This window comes from Scyliorhinus canicula, chromosome 14 (genome assembly GCF_902713615.1).
Source record: "Scyliorhinus canicula chromosome 14, sScyCan1.1, whole genome shotgun sequence".
Lineage (NCBI taxonomy): Eukaryota > Metazoa > Chordata > Chondrichthyes > Carcharhiniformes > Scyliorhinidae > Scyliorhinus > Scyliorhinus canicula.
This window is the reverse complement of record NC_052159.1, coordinates 1,201,442-1,228,740: the sequence shown is the minus strand read 5'-3', so window position 1 is coordinate 1,228,740 and position 27,299 is coordinate 1,201,442. Positions and strand designations below refer to the sequence as shown.

The 27,299-nt window shown below is 50.4% G+C and overlaps 1 protein-coding gene across 1 annotated transcript in view; it reads right to left on the bottom strand.

Annotated features, from left to right (window-relative positions):
• Positions 1–27,299, bottom strand: part of LOC119977765 (dynein heavy chain domain-containing protein 1-like) — a 459,774-nt gene that overhangs the window by 176,469 nt on the left and 256,006 nt on the right. Inside the window, exons 23-26 of the mRNA XM_038818968.1 lie at positions 27,043–27,229; positions 23,641–23,941; positions 10,148–11,903; positions 6,080–6,306 (exon numbers count right to left, since the gene is read on the bottom strand). Of these exons, the coding sequence (XP_038674896.1) occupies positions 6,080–6,306; positions 10,148–11,903; positions 23,641–23,941; positions 27,043–27,229 (2,471 nt within the window). The remainder of the gene's footprint in view (positions 1–6,079; positions 6,307–10,147; positions 11,904–23,640; positions 23,942–27,042; positions 27,230–27,299) is intronic.

Here is a 27,299-nt window from a genome sequence, read left to right as displayed (position 1 = left end):
CTGTAACCGACCGCAGGGCTTAACATCTAGTAGATTAAAGCCATACTTTTGTTCAGCAACTCGTCTCGCGTTCAATTGATGGTACATCAATTTATTATACTAGAAATTTGAAGATGGAGCTCCGGATCAAGCCCAACTGCCTCCGCATCAGCCCGCAAACTCCGAACCCATCGGCAATCTTCAAGCATTGGCTGGCGTGTTTCGATAGCTATCTGGCAACCGCAAGCAGCCCCCCCACCATGGCACAGAAACTTCATATTCTCCATTCCAGCGTGGGCATGGTGGCCTACACGATGATAGAGGAAGAAAAGGAATATGACGTCGCCATGGATACGCTTTCTTAAGCCGGTAAACCGAGTGTACGCCCGACATCTGCTGGCTACCAGACAACAGTTCCCCGGTGAGTCCTTAGATGATTTTTACCGGGCCCTCGCTATCCTGGGGAGGAATTGCGCCTGCCTCCAAGTTTCAGCCACGGAGCACATGGAACTTCTGATCAGAGATGCTTCCGTGGCTGGGATGCAGTCTGCCGCTATCCGCCAGCGGATGCTGGAGAAAGACGACCTCAGCCTAACTGAGGCACGGACTCTCTCCACCTCCCTGGAGGTCGGCGACTTAAACGCTCGCGCCTATGCCCCCAGCCGCGCTGCAGCGCCCTGGGCCTCCTGGCACGCTTCCCTACTGCCATCCGCCGCTCCCGACCCCCCTCAGGCCTGCACCGCGGGACACCCCGACAAGTCCGTGGGGCCCCGCTGCTATTTCTGTGGGCTTGCCAAACACCCCCAGCCGCACTGCCCGGCCCGCTCCGCCCTTTGTAAGAGCTGCGGGAAGAAGGGCCATTTTACGTCGGTCTGCCAGGCCAAATCGGTCGCTGCTGTGCCGCGCAGCGACCGGGGATCTCCTCCTCCGGGCCCTTCAGGTGCACCGCGTCAATATCCCCCCCCCCCCCTCCGGGCCCCTGCATCCGGCCTGCGAGCCTCTTTGCCCCCGTTCTCTGCCGCTCCGATCGGCCCGCCGGCACCGCTAACCCCGCCCCCAGCAACCACGAGGGTCCTGTGGGCGCCGCCATCTTGGGCCCCGGACGCCACGTGTGGGTCCTGGGCGCCGCCATCTTGGGCCCCGGACGCCACGTGTGGGTCCTGGGCGCCGCCATCTTGAGCCCCGACCCCAATTGCGGGTCCTGGGCGCCGCCATCTTGGGGCCCCGATTCCACGTGCGGGTCCTGGGCGCCGCCATCCTGGGGCCCCGATTCCACGTGCGGGTCCTGGGCTGGCACACAAGGTCCTGCCAGCACCCACTCGGCCGACGACGATGACTATGGATCTTCTCCACGGCTCGAGGCCATTCAGCTCGACCAGTCACGTCCACGCACGCTCGCCAAGACGACGCTGATCCACCTCAACGGCCACGAGACGGGCTGCCTGCTGGACTCCGGGAGCACGGAAAGCTTCGTTCACCCTGACACGGTAAGACGCTGCGCGCTCCCTGTCCATCCGGTAAAACACAAAATCGGGTTAGCCTCAGGTTCGCACTCCGTCCACATCACCGGCTGCTGCATCGCGGACCTCACGGTCCAGGGGAAGGTTTTTTAAAATTATAAATTCCTTATCCTCCCCGACCTTTGCGCTTCCAGTGCAACCTGCAGAGCTTGACCTTTCAATTCGGCGGCCCTATACCCCCCCTCACTGTCTGCAGCCTCGCGTCCCTCAAAGTGGACCCCCCCTCCTTGTTTGCTAATCTCACCCCTGATTGCAAACCCGTCGCGACATGGAGCAGACGGTACAGCGCCCAGGACCGATCCTTCATCAGGTCCGAGGTCCATAGGTTGCTGAAGGAAGGGGGTCATTGAGGCCAGCAACAGCCCCTGGCGAGCCCAAGTGCTGGTGGTCCGGACTGGGGAGAAAAACCGGATGGTCATCGATTATAGCCAGACCATCAACCGGTTTACGCAACTGGACGCGTATCCTCTCCCCCGTATCTCTACCATGGTAAACGAGATCGCGACATACAAGGTCTTCTCCACTGTGGACCTTAAGTCCGCTTACCACCAGCTCCCCATCCGCGCGAGTGACCGACTGTACACCGCGTTCGAGGCTGATGGGCGCCTCTACCACTTCCTCAGGGTTCCATTTGGTGTCACAAATGGGGTCTCGGTCTTCCAACGGGAGATGGACCGAATGGTCGACAAGTACGGATTACGGGCTACCTTCCCGTATCTCGATAATGTCACCATCTGCGGCCACGACCAGCAGGACCATGACACCAACCTCTGAAAATTCCTCCAAACCGCAAAACTCCTTAACCTAACTTACAATAAGGATAAATGCGTGTTTAGCACCGACCGCCTAGCCATCCTCGGCTACGTAGTGCGTAACGGAGTGATAGGCCCCGACCCCGAACGCATGCGCCCCCTGATGGAACTCCCTCTCCCCAATACCCCCAAATCCCTCAAACGCTGCCTGGGTTTCTTCGCTTACTACGCCCAATGGGTTCCCAATTACGCCGACAAGGCCCGTCCCCTCATTGAAACCATGACCTTCCCGCCGTTGACAGAGGCCTGCCAGGCCTTTAGCCGCATCAAAGCGGACATCGCAAAGGCCACGATGCGCGCCATCGACGAGTCCCTCCCCTTCCAGGTCGAGAGCGACGCATCAGAAGTAGCTCTGGCGGCCACCCTGAACCAAGTGGGCAGACCCGTGGCCTTCTTCTCCAGAACTCTCCAGGCTTCCGAACTCCGCCACCCCTCTGTGGAAAAGGAAGCCCAGGCCATAGTCGAAGCGGTGCGACATTGGAGGCACTATTTGGCCGGCAGGAAGTTTACCCTCCTCACAGACCAACGGTCAGTAGCCTTCATGTTCGATAATGCACAGAGGGGCAAGATTAAGAACGACAAGATCTTACGGTGGCGGATCGAGTTGTCCACGTACAACTACGATATCTTGTATCATCCTGGGAAGTTCAATGAGCCTCCTGATGTCCTGTCCCGCGGTACCTGCGCCAGCGCGCAGATAGACCGCCTCCGCTCCCTCCACGCAGACCTCTGCCATCCAGGGGTGACCCGTTTCTCCCATTTCATAAAGACCCGCAACCTGCCCTACTCCATCGAAGAAGTCAGGACAGTAACCCATGACTGTCACATCTGCGCCGAGTGCAAACCGCACTTCTACCGCTCCGAGCGCGTGCATCTGATCAAAGCATCCCGCCCCTTCGAACGTCTTAGCATTGACTTCAAGGGGCCCCTTCCCTCTAACAACCGCAACATTTACTTCCTGACGGTGATTGATGAAAACTCCCGCTTCCCCTTCGCCATTCCCTGCCCCGACATGACCACATCGACCATCATTAAGGCCATCCTCTCCATCTTCTCACTGTTCGGCTACCCTGCGTACATACATAGCGATCGGGGGTCCTCCTTTATGAGCGACGAGCTGCGTCAATTCCTGCTCAGCAGGGGCATTGCCTCTAGCAGGACGACCAGCTATAACCCTCGGGGTAATGGACAGGTCGAGCGGGAGAATGGTACCATCTGGAAGACCATACTACTGGCCCTCCGGTCCAGAGATCTCCCTATTTCCCGATGGCAAGAGGTGATCCCCGATACCCTACATTCTATCCGCTCACTCCTCTGTACAACAACTAATAAAACACCTCATGAACATCTTCTTGTTTTCCCCAGGAAGTCGTCCTCCGGATCCCCTCTTCCGACGTGGCTGGCCGCCCCCAGACCCATCTTGCTCTGGAAGCATGTGCGTGTGCACAAGTCCGACCCGTTGGTGGAACAAGTCCAGTTACTCCACGCTAACCCGCAGTATGCGTACGTGGAGTACCCCGACGGTCGGCAGCACACGGTCTCCCTCTGGGACCTGGCACCCGCCGGCGTGTGGCCTTCCGCCCTTCACCACAGACCCCCCCCCCCGCCCCTTTCCCCCAGCGCCCCACCCAGGCCACCCCTTCCCCATCCACGGCGTCTCCACCAGCAAGCCGGGTACGGAGACAGTTCAAGGACCATCGCTCCCGGAGTCCAGGACATCAGCGGAACCACCACCATCGGCTGAACCAGCGTCACCAACTCCACTGCGGCGGTCTGCCAGGACGTCACGGGCAACGAAAAGGCTGATCGAGTCCATTTAACTTCAACACCACCATGGACCTTGTATGGACACTATGTACTGTTGCTAAATGTCTGGGCCAGTGGGAAGTCAAGGATACATTTTTTTCTCCTTAATACACATACCACCAGTTCCCCCCCCCCCCCCCAGCTCTCGTTGACAACCCCCCCCCCCCCCCCCCCCCGGCTTCTTTCTCTGCAAGGGGTGAATGTGGTGGTATGATTAGCCTAGCTGCCATTGGTGCAGAACACCGGCTTACCATTGGCCCTGGTCGGTCATGTGCCTCTCGACCGGTTGGTTGAGACCAGTCATGTGACGGCTCCCCGATTGGTCGAGAGGCTGAGCGGGGTATAAATACCTAGTACTCCCGGCGGTCGTCCTTCTACTGTAATCGACCGCAGGGCTAACATCTAGTAGATTAAAGCCATACTTTTGTTCAGCAACTCGTCTCGCGTTCAATTGATGGTACATCAGCCGCTACTGCACATTCCGGGCCGGGAAATTTGTGCTGTTGGGGGGGGGGGGTCTGACGCCAGAGTGATCGGCACTGTTTTTGGTTCCGGATCCCGGCATCACGCCGATTATCGGAGAATCCCGCCCCATCACTCCTGGAAAAATCTCTCTTTTCTGCGCAGTCTTAAATCTTAAAAATATTACCCGTCTCATTCAGTATCTTAACTTTTGTTAAAGTCTGACCGGGTGTCTGTAACAACAGTAATCCCTTTGACAAGCTCTGACAAAGGGTCATCTGGACTCGAAACTTCCCTCTTTTCTCTCCCTACAGATGCTGCCAGACCTGCTGAGATTTTCCAACATTTTCTCTTGTTTCAGATTCCAGCATCCGCAGTAATTTGCTTTTATATCAATATTAATCCCTTATTAGTTTCTCCCTTTCCCCTCCCGTCAGTATGTGTGTTTGTCTTGTGTGTGTTTGTGTAGAGGGTGGGACGGTAAAAAGGGGGAGTGGGAGATTAGCTGGCTGTTATTCCGTTATAATTATATTTCAACTTTGTTTCTGTTATAAGTAAACAGTTATTGTGTTCAACTTACAAACCCGGTGACTATAATTTATTGAGCCATCAAGGGGCTAAAGATTCTGCAAATTTTATACATATTATTCACTTGTGTTGGGACTCCGGGGTCAGTGGGGCTGGAATTGACCGCGTACTCGCCAAGGGTGTCACAATATCCTCCATGTCGAAATGGGAAGTGGAGTTGGGAGGGAAGATCAATTGGGGAGTATGGAGTGAGGTACTGCGAAGGGTAAACGGGACCTCCTCTTGTGCGAGGATGAGCCTGATGCAGTTTAAGGTGATGCACAGGGTGCATGTGACTCTGGCGAGAATGAGTGGGTTCTTTCAGGGGGTAGCAGATGAGTGTGAGAGGTGTGGGCGGGGGCCAGCGAATCACGCGCACATGTTTTGGTGTTGTGAAAAATTGGGAAGATTCTGGGCGGGAGTGTTCGTGGTCCGAGCCAGGATAGTGGAGGAGGGAGTGGACCCGGACCCTTTGGTGGCGATATTTGGGGTTTCAGAGAAGCCGGAGCTCATGGAGAGCAGGAAAGCCGATGTCGTGGCCTTCGCCTCTCTGATTGCACAGTGACGAATTTTGCTGGAGTGGCGGTCGGCATCGCCCCCGGGCGTAGCAGCTCGGTTGGGTGACCTGTACAACCTCCTGCGGTTAGAGAAGATGAAGTATGAGTTAAGGGGCTCAGCAGGGGGGGTTGAGGAAAGGCGGGGGATGTTTGTGACCGTGTTTGAGGAGCTGTTCATCACGGAGGAGGGGGGTGAAAAAGGGGAAAAATCTGTACAGACTGTATAGCTGATTGTTGGGAAGTATGTTTCCTGGGGTGTTTATTCGCTGTAACCCGTTTTGATACATGTTTGTAATAAAATACATTTTTAAAGAAAACACCCTCCATGTCCTCTACATGATATTCTGGCTCCCCTGAGATTGGAAACAAGACTCACCGCCGGTCCTGTTGAGTGTTGAAAGGTTGCTGACACCAAGGTGGGAGGTGGCAATCTGGATGTACGCTTGATGGGACCACGGTTGCCAGACATCGATGTAACTACAATGTAGGAGGAAGCTGGCCAAGTGTTTGGGGAGCCCACTCGGATGTTCCAGGGGGTAGTTCCTGTCCCCAGCTTCCATCAACAGCACCACATGGAGGGACTGCAACACAGCCAAGAGAAATCTGAATTTGGGGGGGAAGACAGAGAGACTGAGTCAGACTGGCGAAGGAAGCATGGGGGAGAGAACAGCATTGGGGCCATGCCAAGGAAAGGGCAAGAACAACATGGGATTCTTGGCGATATTAATAGAGACATAGAACACAATAACATTGATTAGGCCCAGATATTGTATACCACAATTTAGGAATGATGGGAGGGTACAGAGGAAATGTATTCAATAGTTCCTGGGTGAGGGATTTCAGTGAATGTGGTGAGGCTGGAGGAGCCGGGATTGTTCTCCTTACAGCAGAGAAGGGGAGATTTAATCGAGCTGTTCAAAATCATGAATGGTTTTTGATAGAGTAAATCAGGAGAATCTGTTTGCAGTGACAGGAGGGGACATTGATTGATGAGGATGAGTGAAAGAGCCAGGCGGGGGAGATGGGCAGGATCATTTCAATAGAATGAGTTGTGATTTGGAAGGTGCTGCCTGAAAGGGGATTGGAAGCAGATTCAATCGGAACTTTAAAAAGAGAATTAGATAAATATTTGAAGAGGAAAAATTTGCAGAGTTATGAAGAAAGAGCGGGGAGAGTGGGATTAATCGGTTAGATCTTTCAAAGAGTTAGCACAGGCTCGATGGGCTGAATGACCCTTGAGTGTGGTGTGATTTTGAGGGCACAAAATTAACTTTCCCTGATTTACAGGCAAGGGGGCAATAATCTGCAGCCCACTTGCATCCATTCAGATTGAGGTTCCTGATTTCAGTGTCACTATTCAGCTCCAATACGGATAAAGGAAAACAAAAGGAAAATCCAAAGATGTTTTATATTAAGAGCAGGAGGTTAACCAGGGTAGAGTACTGCCCATTAGGGACTGACGTAGCAATTTGCGTGGCCCAATTCTGGGTTTTCCCCCCGTTTTCAAGTGGAAGTGAGATGGACAAAGGTATAGGAGTATGAGTAGAGGAGATTGACCCTCTAGTTTATAGAGCTGAGGGCCAGAAGAGCCCAAATAAGAAGGAATAAGTTGGTCAGGGTGGGTGTGGTGCTGGCAATACACGTGGAGATGGCAGAGGGACAGGGAGCGGCCCTGCCAGCTCAGTGGTTGACGGAGCAGCTGGTGAGCTTCTTGAATGAGAAGTTTACCCAGTAACGAAAGGAGAGTCTGGAGGACCTGTCCAAGGTGGTGGACTTGATCAAGACGGTGGTTGACCGCGTGAAGACAAGGCTGGCAGCCCAGAGTCAGGCAATCCAGAAGTTGGAGGAGCTGACGGGGGAGCATGATGAAGAGTTTGCCTTGATGGCAGTGGAGATGGTGCTAATGAGGGACTACCAGAAGCGGCTGGAGAAGGTGGAGGGCATGGAGAACCGGTTACGCAGGCAGAATATTTGGATCGTGGGTCTGACGGGGGGGTTGCGAAGGAGCTGATGCTGGAGAAGATGCTGGAGAAGCTGCTTGGTGAAGGTGCGTTTGACCGGCATTAGAGGTAGATCGAGTGCATAGGGCTTTGATGAGGAAGTCCCAGGGGAATGAGCCGCCAAGGGCGATGGTGGTGTGGCTGCATCGGTTCCTTGATAAGGAGAGAAGCATAAGGTGGGCCAGACATGGTGCTGGGCCTGGGAGGACAGTGAGATTCACATGTACCAGGACCTGAGTGCAGAGCTGGCCAAGAAGAGGGCAAGTTTTAATAAGGCCAAAGCAGCCTTCAACAAGAAGGGGGGAAGTTTGGACTATTGTACCCAGCGCGCTTATGGATGACTTATGGGGGCCGGGAGCTGTATTTTGGATCTTTGGAGGAGGCAGCAGAGTTTATGAGAGACAATATACTGGCACGAGAAGGTGGACCTTGAACTTTGGTTCACCCAGCAACCAAAGGAGAGTCTGAACCTTGAACCGGGTGCTGTGATGCTGCTGGAAAACATTTGTTCGGGGACATTTCTTTTTCCCTTGTTTTTGGCTTCAGTTCTGCTTTTCTTTGTTGTTCTTTGTCAAGGGATGGGGGGGGGGGGGGGCTTCTTCTGTTCCTACTGGTTGCACTAATGTTTGAGTGCGATGAGGGAGGGGTTCAGTGGGGGTTAGGATGCTAGGCACCGTGGCGGGAGTGGCTGCTGGCAGAGGTGGTAGATGCTGAATATTCAGCAATAGTGGGGTCGGACCACGCCCCGCATTTGCCGGATCTGAGAGTGAGCAAAGGAATGGCCCAGCCCCCACAATGGAGGCTGGATGTGGGGCTCTTAGCACAGGAGGTGGGTGAGGGAAGCCATCCAGGGGTATATAAGGATCAAAGATATGGGGGAGGTTTCTGCGGGTATGGTCTGGGAGGCACTGAAGGCAGTTATCGCATGAATTTATTTCTATTTGGGCACACAACGAGAAGGCAGAGTGGGTGGAGCTAGAAAGATTGGTGGGAGAAATCCTACAAGTGGACAGAAGGTACCCAGACACCCCAAAGGGAGAGCTTTTGAAGGAACGCCAAAGGCTAAAATTGGAATTTGGGCTCCTATTCACAGGCAAGACAGTGGGATGGCTGAGGGGGGGTGAGAGGGGTGGGGTGTGAGTACGTGGAAAACGCAATCAGGATGCTAGCGCATCAGATGAGGAAGCAGGAGGCGGTGTGAGAGATCGGGAAAGTGAGAGATACGGGGGGGGGGGGGGGGGGGGGGGGGGGGGGGGGGGGGGGTGGGGGGGGGGGGGGGGGAGGAAGGTGGTCTTTAATCCGGCGGGGGTCAATGGAGTGTTTTGAGATTTCTATAGCAAGCTGTTGAATACATCTCAATACATTACCCCTAATCCCATGCGCTTTAATTTTACACGCTAGTCTCTTATGTCAGACTTTACAATAATAATCTTTATTATTGTCACTAATAGGCTTACATTAACACTGCAATGAAATTACTGTGAAAATCGCCTGTTCGGGTACACTGAGGGAGAATTCAGAATATCCAATTCACCTCACAGCATGCCTTTCGGGACTTGAGGGAAGAAACCGGAGCACCCGGAGGAAACCCAGGCACACACGGGGAGAACGTACAGACTCCACACAGACAGTGACCCAAGCCGGGAATCGAACCTGGGACCCTGGAGCTGTGAAGCTAACCACTGTGCTACAATGCTAAATTCAAATAAATTACATCCACTGCCTCCCCCTCGACAACTCTACTAGTTATATCCTCGAAGAATTCCAGTAGATTTGACAAGCAATATTTCCCTCTCGGAAATCCTTGCTGACTCAGAGTTCGGGAGGTGCGGGGTAAGATAGAATCATAGAGTTTACAGTGCAGAAGGAGGCCATTTGGCCCATCGAGTCTGCACCGGTCCTCAGGAAAGAGCACCCCACTTAAGCCTCACGCCTCCACCCTATCCCCGTAACCCCACCTAACCTTTTTGGACACGTAGGACAATTTAGCATGGCCAATTCACCTAACCTGCACATCTTTGGACTGTGGGAGGAAACTGGAGCACCGGAGAAACCCACGCAGACACAGGGAGAATGTGCAGACTCCGCACAGTGATCCGAGCCGGGAATCGAAGCAGAGACTCTGGAGCTGTGAAGCAACTGTGCTAACCACTGTGCTACCATGCTGCCCAAAGTTCTGAATCAGGAGTATCTAATAGGATCAAGCATGAGAATTATTCGGACTAAGATGGTGTGAGGGGAACCTGGATACTGATGGGGATATGCGGCAATGCATTTAGACTTCATCACTGGAATGAATGGTGGGGGAGTGAGAGAGTGAAGTTTGAGTTGTTAAGGGCAACCTGAGATGGTCAAGAAATGTGCCTCATCATTGCTGCCCACATCGAGGCATCATTTACCAAGAGATGGTCCCTTTAGGAAAAGACCTAAGATTGTTCACCTACCTTTCCAACGCTTGCTCTCTATTCACATTCCATGGCAGCCTCTTGATGCTGGTAAACACTTTGGCCAATTCTTCCAATTCACTGGCAGTGTAAAGCTCAGGGTATTTACCCTCCGTTATCAAATCAGATAGATCATGGAAAGTGTCCTTCCTCAGGGTTCCATGGGCCATGATCACTATGTTTGCTCCCTGAATCCCAGCTTCATAACTCGCCTGCTTAATCATTTTGGCCATCTCCACACTTGACATCTCACTGCTGAGCTCAAAGACCTTGGCCAGGGTGAGATAGGCTGCCAATCTGACCAGCGTTTTACGGCCAGTGTAGTGAGCGAGGGCCAGCAAAACACAATGACTCCTGGGTGAGCACAGTATTCGGTAGATACGTACGAAATGACAGACAGATTCTGTGAAGAAAATTATCTGACGGTTGGTCTTGTTCTTTTGGTTTAGTTTCTGAACAATTAGTTTGAGTTGCTGAGCAAGGTCATCATTGCTGATTTTCTGGTATGGGTTCCACCTGGGGGAGTCCATTTGCTGTTTATTAGACGGGCGTACAGCTCCTTTACTGTAGATGAGGTCAGTCAGAGAATCGCCTTGGCGCAATAAGTGGGGAGGGAGGAGTGGCTTTAGTATTTCTGATCTCTTTGTTTTCTTGCCGCGACCTCTGACACGTTTGTGTCGTTTTTGGCCAGAAGCTACCCTTTGCTGTGGTGGAGATGGATAAAAATTGCTTTTTGGTGCCTCAGATTCAGATAAGTCCCTGGCTCCTCCGCTTGTCAGACTCTCCGAGTCCGTTACCAACAAAATGTCACTTTTGGAATAGATAGAATCTCTCTCAGTGGTTCCACCTTGATCTTCACTTTCGTCTGAAGTTTTGAACCCAAATTCCCTTATCTGCCGAGAATTAGATAATTGGATTTGAGGGTCTAGATTGATGCTTTCTTCAATCTCTTCATGTTTATCGTGGGATATCTCTCCTCGTTCGTCTGCACTGTGCCACTTCAGCGAGGTCTGCATGTTGTCTTGCTGGTATTCAGGAACACTTGAGGTTTCAGCTATTTTGTACAAAGGCTGTGACTTTCCTGTAGCATCTGAACTTAGAGTACAGAAGTTAATCTGAGCTACCCCCTCCAGTATCTGTATCAAAGTCATCTTGTCTTCCTTAGTCAGGAGACAATCACTAAACGTTCTCATGGACTCATGCAGCCACAGATCAACAATGATTTTAGTGACGGATAAAATGACGGGAGATATGTGAGTTCCTGAGTGTTTGAATTTCTTTTTATTGGGCTTCACCAGGGTGGTGATGCAGATGGGATACATCAGCAATAAACCATTCAACACCTTCCCAACATCCATCATGGAGAACAGGTAATACGAGCGACTTGGGGATGGACGCAGCTGTTGTCTCACTCTTTGGTAGAGCTCAACTGTGGCTGAAACAAGCGCTTTGGCCAACAAAGCGTGTCTGGCCAGTGTGTACGTTGGGAAACTATTCAACCACTGGATCACACTGGGGGAGTAAATGGATATTAACATGGCTGACGTCATTTCTGGGAGTGTGAGCGTGCTGAATAATCGGGTGAACCGTGAAGAGATGAAACTTGCCCTCCCTCGGAATGGTGCACATGTCCCAATGTAGTTGACACTGGTGGAATGGAAGTAGCGGAACTGTTGACAGTTCTGGTCGTATGAGCCATGACAGGTAATTGAGTGCCGAAAGATCTCGATAATAGCTTGGCATCCATAACCTGGTTCTAGAGAAAACAGCAAGAATTAAAGGTGGTGGGATCAACACAACTGCCCAAATTCCCAACCCTTCCAAGAGAGGGTCAAGCTTTGAACAGAATTCTAGTTGAGTTTGGAGATCAGATTGAGGCCTGTGGCAGGGTTCCTGACTTGTAGGAAGCGCAATCGCCTGCCTTTTCCCCATACTCCTGCCCATTGTTTCTATCTAAATAATTATCTTTTGCCCTTTCGAATACCCCATGGAACCTGCCTCCACCACACTCCCAGGCCGTGCAGTTCAGACCCAACCACTTGCTATGTGAAAATATTTTTCTCACATAACGTTAGCTTTTTTTGCAAATCACTTTAAATCTGTGCCCTCTCATTCGCCATCCTTTTACAAGAGGGAACAGTTTCTCAACATCTACTCTGTCCAGCCATAGAGTCATACAGCGCGGAAAGGGTCTTTCAGCCCATCGATTCTACTCCGACAATAACTACTGCTAATCTCGCGCTAATCCCACTTACTCGCATTTATCCATATTCTTGAATGTGAGGGTGTATCAATTGCTCACAAATGTTTTTTAAAGGTTGTGAGGTTTCCAGCCTCCACTACCTCCCCAGGATGTGCATTCCAGATTCTCACCACTCTGAGAGAAATTTATTTTCTCAAATCCCCTCGGAATCTCCTGCCCCTCACCCTAAAACTATACCCCCTTGTGATTGGCCCCTCAACCAAGAGGAACAGCTGCTTCCTATTTACCCTGTCCAAATCCCTCATAATCTTATACACCTCAATCATAACCCCCTCAGCCTCCTCTGCTCAAAGGAAAACAATCCCAGCCTATCCAGTCTCTCCTTATAGCTCAGATGCTCCATCCCAGGCAACATCCCGATGAATCTCCTCCGTACCCCCTCCAATACAATCACCTCCTTCCTACAGTGAGGTGACCAGAACTGCACACAGTGCTCCAGTTGTGGCCTAACCAACGTTTTGTACAGCTCCATCATAACGTCTCTGCTCTTATAATCTATTCCACAACTGAGAGAAGCAGGTGACCCATATGCCTTCTGAACTAACCTATTCACCTGCTCTGCCACCCTCAGGGATCTGTGAACAAATACCTCAAGATCCATCTGTTCCTCGGAGCTTCCCAGTGTCCTGCCATTCATTAAATCCTCCCTTGTCCTGTTTCTTCTTCCAAAGTGCATCACCTCACACTTATCAGGGTTAATGACCATCTGCCACTGCTCTGCCCATCTGACCAACCCATCCATAGCTTCCTGTAACCTACCACCCTCTTCTTCAGTGTTGACCACCAGACAGTGGCGGACTGGCCAGGGTGTCAGCTTGCCCAATGGAAAGTGGGCCCCTGATGAAGTGGGCCCCCTATATCAAATAAAAATGCAATAAAGAAACAAACACAGACAACTGTTTTAGTAATAAAAAGGAATAAGAAAAAAAAGAGAACAGGACACAAATAAGCAGTGCATGAAAAGGAACGAAGCAGGGGAGGTAGTGGAAGGATGTGGAATAGGGGGGCCCGGGTCGGGCATAATTAAGGAAATTCCATGTTTTCAGCAAGAGTGTGTGAATTTAAAGATAAAGATAAAATTTGTGATTTGAGATGGTCGGCAACTTCAAAGGATATCAAGCAGTAGTCTTGGTTCAGCCGGTACATCGGTCCGGGGCCCGGAGAGACAAGAAGGAGCCCGTGAATCTCTGAAGGGCCCTTAAACCAGCCCGGGGCTGGTTTAGCTCACCAGGCTAAATCGCTGGCTTTTAAAGCAGACCAAGCAGGCCAGCAGCACGGTTCGATTCCCGTACCAGCCTCCCCGAACAGGCGCCGGAATGTGGCGACTAGGGGCTTTTCACAGTAACTTCATTGAAGCCTACTCGTGACAATAAGCGATTTTCATTTCATTTCAAAAATTATAATTAATTAGATAAATAAATCTCCAACTTCTTTCCTGAGATTTGTATTCTAACTTAATAAAATATAATTGTTTTTAAAAAGAGCAATACCAAATAAAAATGCAATAAAGAAACAAACAAATAATCACTCAGTGTATGAAGGAATGAAGCAGTGTTAAACGGATGTGAAAAGGAGTGGAGGTGGGGGGGGGGGGGGGGGGGGGAGAGGGGGGAGGGTGGTTCACCCGGGTCGGACATAGTTGGAAATCCACGTTTTCAGCAAGAGCGTGTGAATTTAAAGATAAAGTTACAGTTCGTGATTTGAGATGGTCGGCAACTTGAAAGGATATCAAGCAGTACATAGGTCGTGAGGTCACCGAAAAGGAGAAGCGGTACCTTTGACCGTGAATCATGAGGTCAAAGATATTGAAGTGATAAGCCATGATCGGTAAACTCAAAGGGTTGCGACTTGTAACACTACACTGGTATCAAACTGGACATGTTAACTTTGGTTGTGGGACCATTCTTAATGTCTTACTATAGTCGGACCAAACTACTAAGCTTCAACAGTTGTCTCAGTTGCTTGCTGGTGTGAACACTGGACAGTGGATTGTCTCCTCTTCTGAAGCTGCATAGGCCACAGTAGTAATGACTAATGAACATAGCCCATTGAAGTGTAAGTAAGTTATTTTATATTTTTTTTATCAAGTAGGGGTTTATCTGGCGTTCCTTCAAGTTATTCTTGCAATCATCAATATTCATTTTTCCCAATGTGGGCTATTTTTAATTAAGTTTTTATTTCAGGAATATTACCCCTACCAGCATGGAAAAGAAAAAGCATAAATCTGGGTCACTAAAACGCAAAGAACAAAAAGAAGCAGAAAGGAAGGAATCAGCCAAGCGATGCAGGCCTATTACAGAGTTTATAATACCACAAGCACAATCCACATCAATATCCAGTTCTGCAACAAATAATCAAGAAGCAAGAAACAATGCTCATGGTGATGATGCAATGACATGCGAGTTACAAGAACAGAGAAGAGCTACTTTGAATGTAGAGACAAATACAAGCGCATCCATTACTAATCAACCCAGGCCCAATATTTCTTCTGGCTTCCTTGTTCCGGTATCTGTACTACAGTGCAATTGATGGCAAAATATGATCCCATTATGGCAGCTCACGTTTCTGCAGTGCAAAACAAGTCTAAACAAAGAATCAAACCATTAGAGCAACAAGGAAAGGCTCAAAGTAAATGCCGTGGTGGACTTATTACATACCTGAGTAAAACAACTATAAACATGTTAATCAAAATTATGAAGAATATGATACAAGAAAGAATTAGTCATGAAGTTTCTCAAGCAAAATATTATTCTATTCATGTTGATTCAACACAAGATAATTCATCCATCGATCAGTTTAGCATTATTATTCGGTATGTGCTTAAAGGTATTATCTGTGAGCGACTACTTTCAGTTGTGCCAAGTAATGATGGTACAGGACAGGGACGTTTTGATCAATTGATTGAAACATTACAGCATCTTAAAATTGATCCCCAAAATGTTTATCTGATAGCACAGTTGGTGCTGCAAGCTACCATGGCCAGTATAATGGTTTATAAAGTAAAATTGCCGATGTGGCTGATCAATATCTTCATATATGGTGCTATGCCCATGTCTTGAATTTGGTGATAACTGAAACAACAAAATGTTGTGTGCCTGCAGTTTCTTTTTTCAATTTGCTCCAGAATATAGCAACTTTTGTGAAAGCATCATACAAGAGAATGGCTGTATGGATAGAAGTTGTTGGAAAACATCTAGGACAAGAAAAAATGAAACGATTAAAGCTAATTAGTGAGACCAGATGGTCAGGAAAATCCAATGCAGCAACAACTATATTTGGACGTTTTGATGATGCCGCTGCCAATACTTTCGTAAATCTATTGACATGCTTATCAATGATACAAGATTCAGAAAAGTTTGATGCAAAAACAAAACATGAAGCAAATGTTTTACTTCAAAGTCTTCTAAAGTTTGAAACCATATTGACAGCATTTACTTACTTGTATATATTTGAAACTACAACCCCGTTATCAAGTTGTCTACAGACAAGTGGTTTAGATATGTTTACTGCATGGAGTTTGGTAGATTCAGCTACAACAAAGTTGAAGGACAGTCAAGAACATTTGATAACGTTCACAGCAAGGCTTTGGAATTTGTAAATAAATGTAATGACAGGATTTCACAGATGAATATGGATGAAAATCAAACATTGGAAATTGATGCGTTGGAAACAGCATTGCCAGTTAAGAGGCAGAGGAAGAAGAAAAGAATGGCAGATGAGCTTATTGATGATGAAAGAAATTCCTCAGATTCTCTAGCTGATTTTCGAGTAAATGTGTTTAACCTAATAATGGATCGCATTGTCCAGTCACTAGAATCACGCTCTGTACAACACAAACAGTTGTATAAAGATTTGTCCTGCTTGGACCCAGCAAAGTTTAAAACTATTGCAGAGAAGGGCCTTGAAGATGAAGCATTGGAAGGTATTATTAAGCTGTTTCCACAAATCAGCAAAGATCAAGTAATATTGGAATTGTTTTCTTTTGCTTCAAACTTTGATGTATTAAAGCTATTGCTTAATGATGGTGAGAATATGGATTCCAGTTGCAACAATTGTAAAATTTGCAGCACTTGCCCATCGTGTGTACTAAAATTCTGGCATACAACAGACTTCATGACAAGGCATATGATAACCTTTATGAACTTTATAAAGTCATCTGCACACTATCAGTTACTCAAGTCCAATGTGAGAGGACATTTTCAAAGCTAAAGATCATAAAGACAAGGTTAAGAAATTCGCTGTCTGAGGAGAATTTGGAATCATGCATGTTGCTATCCATTGAAAAGGAATTGTTAGATGAATTGGATGCAGAAGCAATTATTGGCAGATTCGCACAATCATCTAGCGAACACAAACGGTTGCTCTTAATATAGTGGACTGCATGCAATGCTCTATTGTGCTTTTGAACTATCTGTTAATGTGTAAATTGTGCAGTAAACTATTTTAAAATATCAACCAATTACTTAAAATAAAAAATAAAATAAAAAATTCAATTATAACATTCTGTATTTACATTTGGTATCTACTGCCAGTAATATGTACAGTACATGTACACTGTAATTACTAAGAAATACACATTTTTTCCACAAAAACTTTAATTGTACCCTTTTTTCATATGTATTTTTTGAAAATTTTATTTATTCGTTATGAAAATTAAATGATAGCACTGTAGTTGTGGGTGGGCCCCCTTTGTCTCCTAGCAACCAATATTTTTAGACCCAGTCCGCCACTGGCACCGGACCAATCCTGGTGTCATCTACAAACTTACTGATCAGCCCCACCCCCACGTTCTCGTCTATATCATAAACAAACAATCATTAATAAGAGGATATGGGGTTATGGGGAGAAGGCAGGAGAATGGGGATTAGAAACATATCAGCCATGGTTAAATGGCGGAGCAGACTCGATGGGCTGAATGGCCTAATTCTACTCCTATGTCTTATGGTCAAATAAGGGACCCAGCACTGATCTCTGTGGTACGCCGCTGGACACCAGCCTCCAGTTACCCAAACAGCTTCTGCCATCACCCCTTGTATCCTATCACTAAACCAGTTTCAGATCCATCTCAACAAGTTTCCATGTGCTTCAAACTTCTCAATCAGTCTGCCATGTGGGACCTTATCAAAGGCTTCGCTAAAATCCATATCAACTACATCAACTGCGGTCTACACACTCGGTCACTTCATAAAAAAATTCTATCAAATGTGTTAGACATGACCTCCCTCTGACAAAGCCATGAAAATTACAACAACATTAGGCAGGAATTCAAGAATTTGGATTGGATGAGGCTGTTGGAGAGTAAATCAACATCGGACATGTGGGAGTCTGGGATTGGGGATTACTCTGGGATTGGGATTACTCTGGGATTGGGGGTTACTCTGGGATTAGGGGTTACTCTGGGATTGGGGTAACTCTGGGATTAGGGGTTACTCTGGGATTGGGGGTTACTCTGGGATTAGAGGTTACTCTGGGATTGGGGGTTACTCTGGGATTGGGGGTTACTCTGGGATTGGGGGTTACTCTGGGATTAGGGGTTACTCTGGGATTAGGGGTTACTCTGGGATTGGGGGTCACTCTGGGATTGGGGGTTACTCTGGGATTAGGATTACTCTGGGCTCGGGGGTTACTCTGGGGTTGGGGGTTACTCTGGGATTGGGGTTACTCTGGGATTGGGGGTTACTCTGGGATTAGGGGTTACTCTGGGATTGGGGGTTACTCTGGGATTAGGGGTTACTCTGGGATTAGGGTTACTCTGGGATTGGGGGTTACTCGGGGATTGGGGGTTACTCTGGGATTGGGGGTTACTCTGGGATTGGGGGTTGCTCTGGGATTAGGGGTTACTCTGGGATTGGGGGTTACTATGGGATTAGGATTACTCTGGGATTGGGGGTTACTCTGGGATTGGGGGTTACTCTGGGATTAAGATTACTCTGGGATTGGGGGTTACTCTGGGATTAGGGGTTACTCTGGGATTGGGGGTCACTCTGGGATTGGGGGTTACTCTGGGATTAGGGGTTACTCTGGGATTGGGGGTTACTCTGGGATTGGGGGTTACTCTGGGATTAGGGTTACTCTGGGATTGGGGGTTACTCTGGGATTGGGGGTTACTCTGGGATTAGGGTTACTCTGGGATTGGGGGTTACTCTGGGATTAGGATTACTCTGGGCTCGGGGGTTACTCTGGGATTGGGGGTTACTCTGGGATTGGGGTTACTATGGGATTAGGGGTTACTCTGGGATTAGGATTACTCTGGTATTGGGGATTACTCTGGGATTGGGGATTATTCTGGGATTGGGGGTTACTCTGGGATTGGGATTACTCTGGGATTGGGGATTACTCTGGGATTGGGGGTTACTCTGGGATTGGGGGTTACTCTGGGATTAGGATTACTATGGTATTAGGATTACTCTGGGCTCGGGGTTTACTCTGGGATTAGGGGTTACTCTGGGATTGGGGGTCACTCTGAGATTAGGATTACTCTGGGATTGGGGGTTACTCTGGGATTGGGGGTCACTCGGAGATTAGGATTACTCTGGGATTGGGGGTTACTCTGGGATTGGGGGTTACTCTGGGATTAGGGTTACTCTGGGATTAGGGTTACTCTGGGATTGGGGGTTACTCTGGGATTGGGGGTTACTCTGGGATTAGGGGTTACTCTGGGATTAGGGGTTACTCTGGGATTGGGGGTAACTCTGGGATTAGGGGTTACTCTGGGATTGGGGGTTACTCTGGGATTAGAGGTTACTCTGGGATTGGGGGTTACTCTGGGATTGGGGGTTACTCTGGGATTGGGGGTTACTCTGGGATTGGGGGTTACTCTGGGATTGGGGGTTACTCTGGGATTAGGGGTTACTCTGGGATTGGGGGTCACTCTGGGATTGGGGGTTACTCTGGGATTAGGATTACTCTGGGATTGGGGGTTACTCTGGGATTGGGGGTTACTCTGGGATTAGGGGTTACTCTGGGATTGGGGTTACTCTGGGATTGGGGGTTACTCTGGGATTGCGGGTCACTCTGGGATTGGGGGTTACTCTGGGATTGGGGGTTACTCTGGGATTGGGGGTTACTCTGGGATTGGGGGTTACTCTGGGATTAGGGTTACTCTGGGATTGGGGGTTACTCTGGGATTGGGGGTTACTCTGGGATTAGGGTTACTCTGGGATTGGGGGTTACTCTGGGATTAGGATTACTCTGGGCTCGGGGGTTACTCTGGGATTGGGGGTTACTCTGGGATTGGGGTTACTCTGGGATTAGGGGTTACTCTGGGATTAGGATTACTCTGGTATTGGGGATTACTCTGGGATTGGGGATTATTCTGGGATTGGGGGTTACTCTGGGATTGGGATTACTCTGGGATTGGGGATTACTCTGGAATTGGGGGTTACTCTGGGATTGGGGGTTACTCTGGGATTAGGATTACTATGGTATTAGGATTACTCTGGGCTCGGGGTTTACTCTGGGATTAGGGGTTACTCTGGGATTGGGGGTCACTCTGAGATTAGGATTACTCTGGGATTGGGGGTTACTCTGGGATTGGGGGTCACTCGGAGATTAGGATTACTCTGGGATTGGGGGTTACTCTGGGATTGGGGGTTACTCTGGGATTAGGGTTACTCTGGGATTAGGGTTACTCTGGGATTGGGGGTTACTCTGGGATTGGGATTACTCTGGGATTGGGGGTTACTCTGGGATTAGGGGTTACTCTGGGATTAGGGGTTACTCTGGGATTGGGGGTAACTCTGGGATTAGGGGTTACTCTGGGATTGGGGGTTACTCTGGGATTAGAGGTTACTCTGGGATTGGGGGTTACTCTTGGATCGGGGGTTACTCTGGGATTGGGGGTTACTCTGGGATTGGGATTACTCTGGGATTGGGGGTTACTCTGGGATTGGGGGTTACTCTGGGATTAGGATTACTCTGGTATTAGGATTACTCTGGGCTCGGGGTTTACTCTGGGATTAGGGGTTACTCTGGGATTGGGGGTTACTCTGGGATTAGGGGTTACTCTGGGATTGGGGGTTACACTGGGATTGGGGGTTACTCTGTGATTGGGATTACTCTGGGATTGGGGGTTACTCTGGGATTGGGGGTTTCTCTGGGATTGGGGTTACTCTGGGATTAGGATTACTCTGGGATTGGGGGTTACTCTGGGATTAGGATTACTCTGGGATTGGGGGTTACTCTGGGATTGGGGTTACTCTGGGATTGGGGGTTTCTCTGGGATTACGGTTACTCTGGGATTAGGGAATATTCTGGGATTGGGGGTTACTCTGGGATTGGGGGTTACTATGAGATTAGGGTTACTCTGGGATTGGGGGTTAGTCTGGGATTGGGGTTACTCTGGGATTAGGATTACTCTGGGCTCGGGGGTTACTCTGGGATTGGGGGTTACTCTGGGATTGGGGGTCACTCTGATATTAGGATTACTCTGGGATTTAGGGTTACTCTGGGATTGGGGGTTACTCTGGGATTAGGATTACTCTGGGATTGGCGGTTACTCTGGGATTAGGATTACTCTGGGATTGGCGGTTACTCTGAGATGGGGGTTACTCTGGGATGCGGGTTACTCTGGGATTAGGGTTACTCTGGGATTAGGATTACTCTGGGATTGGGGGTTACTCTGGGATTAGGATTACTCTCGGATTGGGGGTTACTCTGGGATTGGGGGTTACTCTGGGATTGGGGTTACTCTGGGATTGGGGTTACTCTGGGATTGGCGGTTACTCTTGAGATGGGGGTTACTCTGGGATTGGAGGTTTCTCTGGGATTAGGATTACTCTGGGATTGGGGGTTACTCTGGGATTAGGATTACTCTGGGATTGGGGGTTACTCTGGGATTGGGGGTTACTCTGGGATTGGGGTTACTCTGGGATTGGGGGTTTCTCTGGGATTACGGTTACTCTGGGATTAGGGAATATTCTGGGATTGGGGTTACTCTGGGATTGGGGGTTACTCTGGGATTGGGGTTACTCTGGTATTGGGGGTTACTCTGGGATTAGGATTACTCTGTGATTGGGGGTTACTCTGGGATTAGGGGATATTCTGGGATTGGGGGTTACTCTGGGATTGGGGGTTCCGTTACCCTGGGATTAGGATTACTCTGGGATTAGGATTACTCTGGGATTGGGGGTTACTCTGGGATTGGGGGTTACTCTGGGATTAGGATTACTCTGGCATTGGGGGTTACTCTGGGAGTAGAATTACTCTGGGATTGGGAGTTACTCTGGGATTGGGGGTCACTCTGGGATTAGGATTACTCTGGGATTGGGGGTTACTCTTGGATCGGGGGTTACTCTGGGATTGGGGGTTACTCTGGGATTGGGGGTTACTCTGTGATTAGGGTTACTCTGGGATTAGGATTACTCTGGGATTGGGGTTACTCTGGGATTGGGCGTTACTCTGGGATTGGAGGTTACTCTGGGATTGGGGGTTACTCTGGGTTTGTGGGTTACTCTGGGATTATGGGTTACTCTGGGATTGGGGGTAACTCTGATATTAGGGGTTACCCTGATATTAGGGATTACTCTGGGATCGGGGTTACTCTGGGATTAGGATTACTCTGGGATTGGGGGTTACTCTGGGATTGGGGGTTACTCTGTGATTAGGGTTACTCTGGGATTAGGATTACTCTGGGATTGGGGTTACTCTGGGATTGGGGGTTACTCTGGGATTAGGATTACTCTTGGATTAGGGTTACTCTGGGATTAGGGTTACTCTGGGGTTAGGGTTACTCTGGGGTTAGGGTTACTCTGGGATGGGGGTTACTCTGGGATTGGGGGTTACTCTGGGATCGGGAGTTACTCTGGGATCGGGGGTTACTCTGGGATTAGGATTACTCTGGGATTGGGGTTACTCTGGGTTTGGGGGTTACTCTGGAATTAGGATTACCCTGGGGTTGTGGGTTACTCTGGGATTGGGGGTTACTCTGGGATTAGGATTACCCTGGGATTGGGGGTTAATCTGGGATTAGGGTTACTCTGGGATTGGGGGTTACTCTGGGATTGGGGTTACTCTGGGATTGGGGGTTACTCTGAGATTAGGTTTACTCTGGGATTGGGGGTTACTCTGGGATTAGGGGTTACTCTGAGATTGTGGTTACTCTGGGATTGGGGGTTACTCTGGGATTGGGGGTTACTCTGGAATTAGGATTACTCTGGGATTGGGGGTTACTCTGAGATTGGGGGTTACTCTGTGATTAGGGTTACTCTGGGATTAGGATTACTCTGGGATTGGGGTTACTCTGGGATTGGGGGTTACTCTGGGATTAGGATTACTCTTGGATTAGGGTTACTCTGGGATTAGGGTTACTCTGGGGTTAGGGTTACTCTGGGGTTAGGGTTACTCTGGGATGGGGGTTACTCTGGGATTGGGGGTTACTCTGGGATCGGGAGTTACTCTGGGATCGGGGGTTACTCTGGGATTAGGATTACTCTGGGATTGGGGTTACTCTGGGTTTGGGGGTTACTCTGGAATTAGGATTACCCTGGGGTTGTGGGTTACTCTGGGATTGGGGGTTACTCTGGGATTAGGAGTACCCTGGGATTGGGGGTTAATCTGGGATTAGGGTTACTCTGGGATTGGGGGCTACTCTGGGATTGGGGTTACTCTGGGATTGGGGGTTACTCTGAGATTAGGTTTACTCTGGGATTGGGGGTTACTCTGGGATTAGGGGTTACTCTGAGATTGTGGTTACTCTGGGATTGGGGGTTACTCTGGGTTTGGGGTTACTCTGGGATTGGGGGTTACTCTGGGATTAGGGGTTACTCTGAGATTGTGGTTACTCTGGGATTGGGGGTTACTCTGGGTTTGGGGGTTACTCTGGGTTTGGGGGTTACTCTGGGATTGGGGGTTACTCTGGGATTGGGGGTTACTCTGAGATTGGGGGTTACTCTGAGATTGGGGGTTACTCTGGGATTTGTGGTTACTCTGGGATTGGGGTTACTCTGAGATTAGGTTTATTCTGGGATTGGGGGTTACTCTGGGTTTGGGGGTTACTCTGGGATTGGGGGTTACTCTGAGATTGGGGGTTACTCTGAGATTGGGGGTTACTCTGGGATTTGTGGTTACTCTGGGATTGGGGGTTACTCTGGGTTTGGGGGTTACTCTGGGATTGGGGGTTACTCTGGTATTAGGGTTTACTCTGGGATTGGGGGTTACTCAGATTAGGGGTTATTCTGGGATTAGGGTTACTCTGGGATTTGGGATGAGGGTTTTCCGGTTTCCCACTTACTGAAAGGAGCAGCGTGAATATCGTCCAGGAAGAAGAGAACCTTGTTCTTTCCACTTGCTGTCACTGCAGAGGGTAGGGAGAGCTCTGGTTGTTTGCTGAAGAAAATTTTGTCCGTCACGTAGCTGCGGGTATGATTGGGTCTGCTGTTTGGGCTAAGGGGTAGTCGGCACATGGTAGAGATGGATATTAACCCTTTCAATGCCTGGACAAAACTCGTCTTCCCAGAAAGCTGCTCACCGACCAGTAATGTGGAATATCCCGAGGAAAGCAGCAAGTCCAACAACTTCACATATTTCTCCAGCTGCAAAACAAACGAATAGTTTTTAACACTGACCTTTTGTAAATTGAAAATACATAAAAAGCTGCATAAATTAATAAATAATTTAATTAAGCAATTATTCCAAACACATTAAGGATGGCAGGGCAGCATGATGTGACAATGCTGCAGCATGTGGGAGTTCCTGGATAACATTGTGATCCATGACAAACACTCGCAATAAGTGCTTGCAGCTCCAGGAACTTTAGCTCAGAGTCATCGAGCTGGAGGGTGATCTGCATTTCCTACAACACAGCAGGTAGGGGGAGTGTGACCTGGGGGTTTTGTTTCAGGAAGCAGTCACACCCCTTGACGTTCCACTCGGGTACGGGGTCCCTAGTCTCGGGTACGGGGTCCCTAGTCTCGGGTACGGGGTCCGAAGTCTCGGGTACGGGGTCTCTAGTCTCGGGTACGGGGTCCCTAGTCTCGGGTACGGGGTCCCTAGTCTCGGGTACGGGGTCCCTAGTCTCGGGTACGGGGTCCCTAGTCTCGGGTACGGGGGTCTCTAGTCTCGGGTACGGGGTCCCTAGTCTCGGGTACGGGGTCCCTAGTCTCGGGTACGGGGTCCCTAGTCTCGGGTACGGGGTCCCTAGTCTCGGGTACGGGGTCCCTAGTCTCGGGTACGGGGTCTCTAGTCTCGGGTACGGGGTCCCTAGTCTCGGGTACGGGGTCCGAAGTCTCGGGTACGGGGTCCCTAGTCTCGGGTACGGGGTCGCTAGTCTCGAGTACGGGGTGTTTAGTGTTGGGTACGGGGTCCCTAGTCTCGCGTACGGGGTCCCAAGTCTCGGGTACGGGGTCCCTAGTCTCGGGTACGGGGTCTCTAGTCTCGGGTACGGGGTCCCTAGTCTCGGGTACGGGGTCCCTAGTCTCGGGTACGGGGTCGCTAGTCTCGGGTACGGGGTCCCTAGTCTCGGGTACGGGGTCCCTAGTCTCGGGTACGGGGTCTCTAGTCTCGGTACGGGGTCCCTAGTCTCGGGTACGGTGTCCCTAGACTCGGGTACGGGGTCCCTAGTCTCGGGTACGGGTTCCCTAGTCTCGGGTACGGGGTCCCTAGTCTCGGGTACGGGGTCCCTAGTCTCGGGTACGGGGTCTCTAGTCTCGGGTACGGGGTCCCTAGTCTCGGGTACGGGGTCCCTAGTCGCGGGTACGGGGTCCCTAGTCTCGGGTACGGGGTCTCTAGTCTCGGGTACGGGGTCTTTAGTGTTGGGTATGGGGTCCCTAGTCTCGGGTACGGGGTCCCTAGTCTCGGGTACGGGGTCTCTAGTCTCGGGTACGGGGTCCCTAGTCTCGGGAACGGGGTCTCTAGTCTCGGGTACGGGCTCCCAAGTCTCGGGTACGGGGTCCCTAGTCTCGGGTACGGGGTCCCTAGTCTCGGGTACGGGGTCCCTAGTCTCGGGTACGGGGTTCCTAGTCTCGGGTACGGGGTCCCTAGTCTCGGGTACGGGGTCCCTAGTCTCGGGTACGGGGTCCCTAGCTTCGGGTACGGGGTCCCTAGTCTCGGGTACGGGGTCTCTAGTCTCGGGTACGGGGTCCCCAGTCTCGGGTACGGGGTCTTTAGTCTCGGGTACGGGGTCCCTAGTCTCGGGTACGGGGTCCCTAGTCTCGGGTACGGGGTCTCTAGTCTCGGGTACGGGGTCCCTAGTCTCGGGTACGGGGTCCCTAGTCTCGGGTACGGGGTCTCTAGTCTCGGGTACGGTGTCCCTAGTCTCGGGTATGGGGTCTCTAGTCTCGGGTACGGGGTCTCTAGTGTGGGGTACGGGGTGCCTAGTCTCGGGTACGGTGTCCCTAGTCTCGGGTACGGTGTCCCTAGTCTCGGGTACGGGGTCTCTAGTCTCGGGTACGGGGTCTCTAGTCTCGGGTACGGGCTCCCTAGTCTCGGGTACGGGGTCTCTAGTCTCGGGTACGGGGTCCCTAGTCTCGGGTACGGGGTCCCTAGTCTCGGGTACGGGGTCCCTAGTCTTGGGTACGGGGTCCCTAGTCTCGGGTACGGGATCCCTAGTCTCGGGTAAGGGGTCCCAAGTCGCGGGTACGGGGTCCCAAGTCTCGGGTACGGTGTCCCTAGTCTCGGGTACGGGGTCCCTAGTCTCGGGTACGAGGTCCCTCGTCTCGGGTACGGGGTCCCTAGTCTCGGGTACGGGGTCCCTCGTCTCGGGTACGGGGTCTCTAGTGTGGGGTACGGGGTCCCTAGTCTCAGGTACGGGGTCTCTAGTCTCGGGTACGGGGTCCCTAGTCTCGGGTACAGGGTCTATAGTCTCGGGTACGGGGTCCCTAGTCTCAGGTACGGGGTCTCTAGTCTCGGGTACGGGGTCCCTAGTCTCGGGTACGGGGTCCCTAGTCTCGGGTACGGGGTCCCTAGTCTCGGGTACGGGGTCCCTAGTCTCGGGTACGGGGTCTCTAGTCTCGGGTACGGGGTCCCTAGTCTCGGGTACGGGGTCCCTAGTCTCGGGTACAGGGTCTCTAGTCTCGGGTACGGGGTCCCTAGTCTCGGGTACGGGGTCTCTGTCTCGGGTACGGGGTCCCTAGTCTCGGGTACAGGGTCCCTAGTCTCGGGTACGGGGTCCCTAGTCTCGGGTACAGGGTCTCTAGTCTCGGGTACGGGGTCCCTAGTCTCGGGTACGGGGTCCCTAGTCTCGGGTTCAGGGTCTCTAGTCTCGGGTACGGGGTCTTTAGTTTTGGGGACGGGGTGTCTAGTCTCAGCCACATAGTCTCTTCTGTCATGACGATGAAACCATTGTCGATTGTTACAAAAATCCATCTGGGTCATTAATGTGCTTTAAGGAAGGAAATCTGCTGTCCTTACCCGGTCTGGCTAAAATGTGCGTCCAGACACAAACCAATATGGTCAACTCTTAACTGCCCCCTCAAATGCAATTGGGAATGGGCAACGCTCAGGCCCCAACCTGGTCTCTGGTCCAGGTCTCTGGATAATGAGTCCAGTTCTGACCATGAGTCCAGGTGTCTGAAGAACCATCACAGAATCAATTGCTGACTTGACATCTGTCCCTTAACTGCTGGATAGCAGCCAATCATTCCCAAACTGTTCTAATCCATCCCACACTCTCTCTCCCCCCGCCAGTCAAACTTACCTCAGGGGTGAGGATGTAATTCTGGCTCTTTATCTTTCGAGGCTCACTGTCTTTGTGTAGATTCTCCAGATTCCCAGTGGCAGGGTTGAGGTAATAATCAAAGACCAGGCCATCAGCGGGGATGTGAATGTTGTAGTCACTGCTTCCTAAGGCTTGTCTGGCAAACTGGTCAAACTGAGGCCAGGAACTGTGGTAAAGTCACACATTATTAATCAGGTTCAGACTCTGCAGCATTTCCTGTTTGATCAACAGTTAAA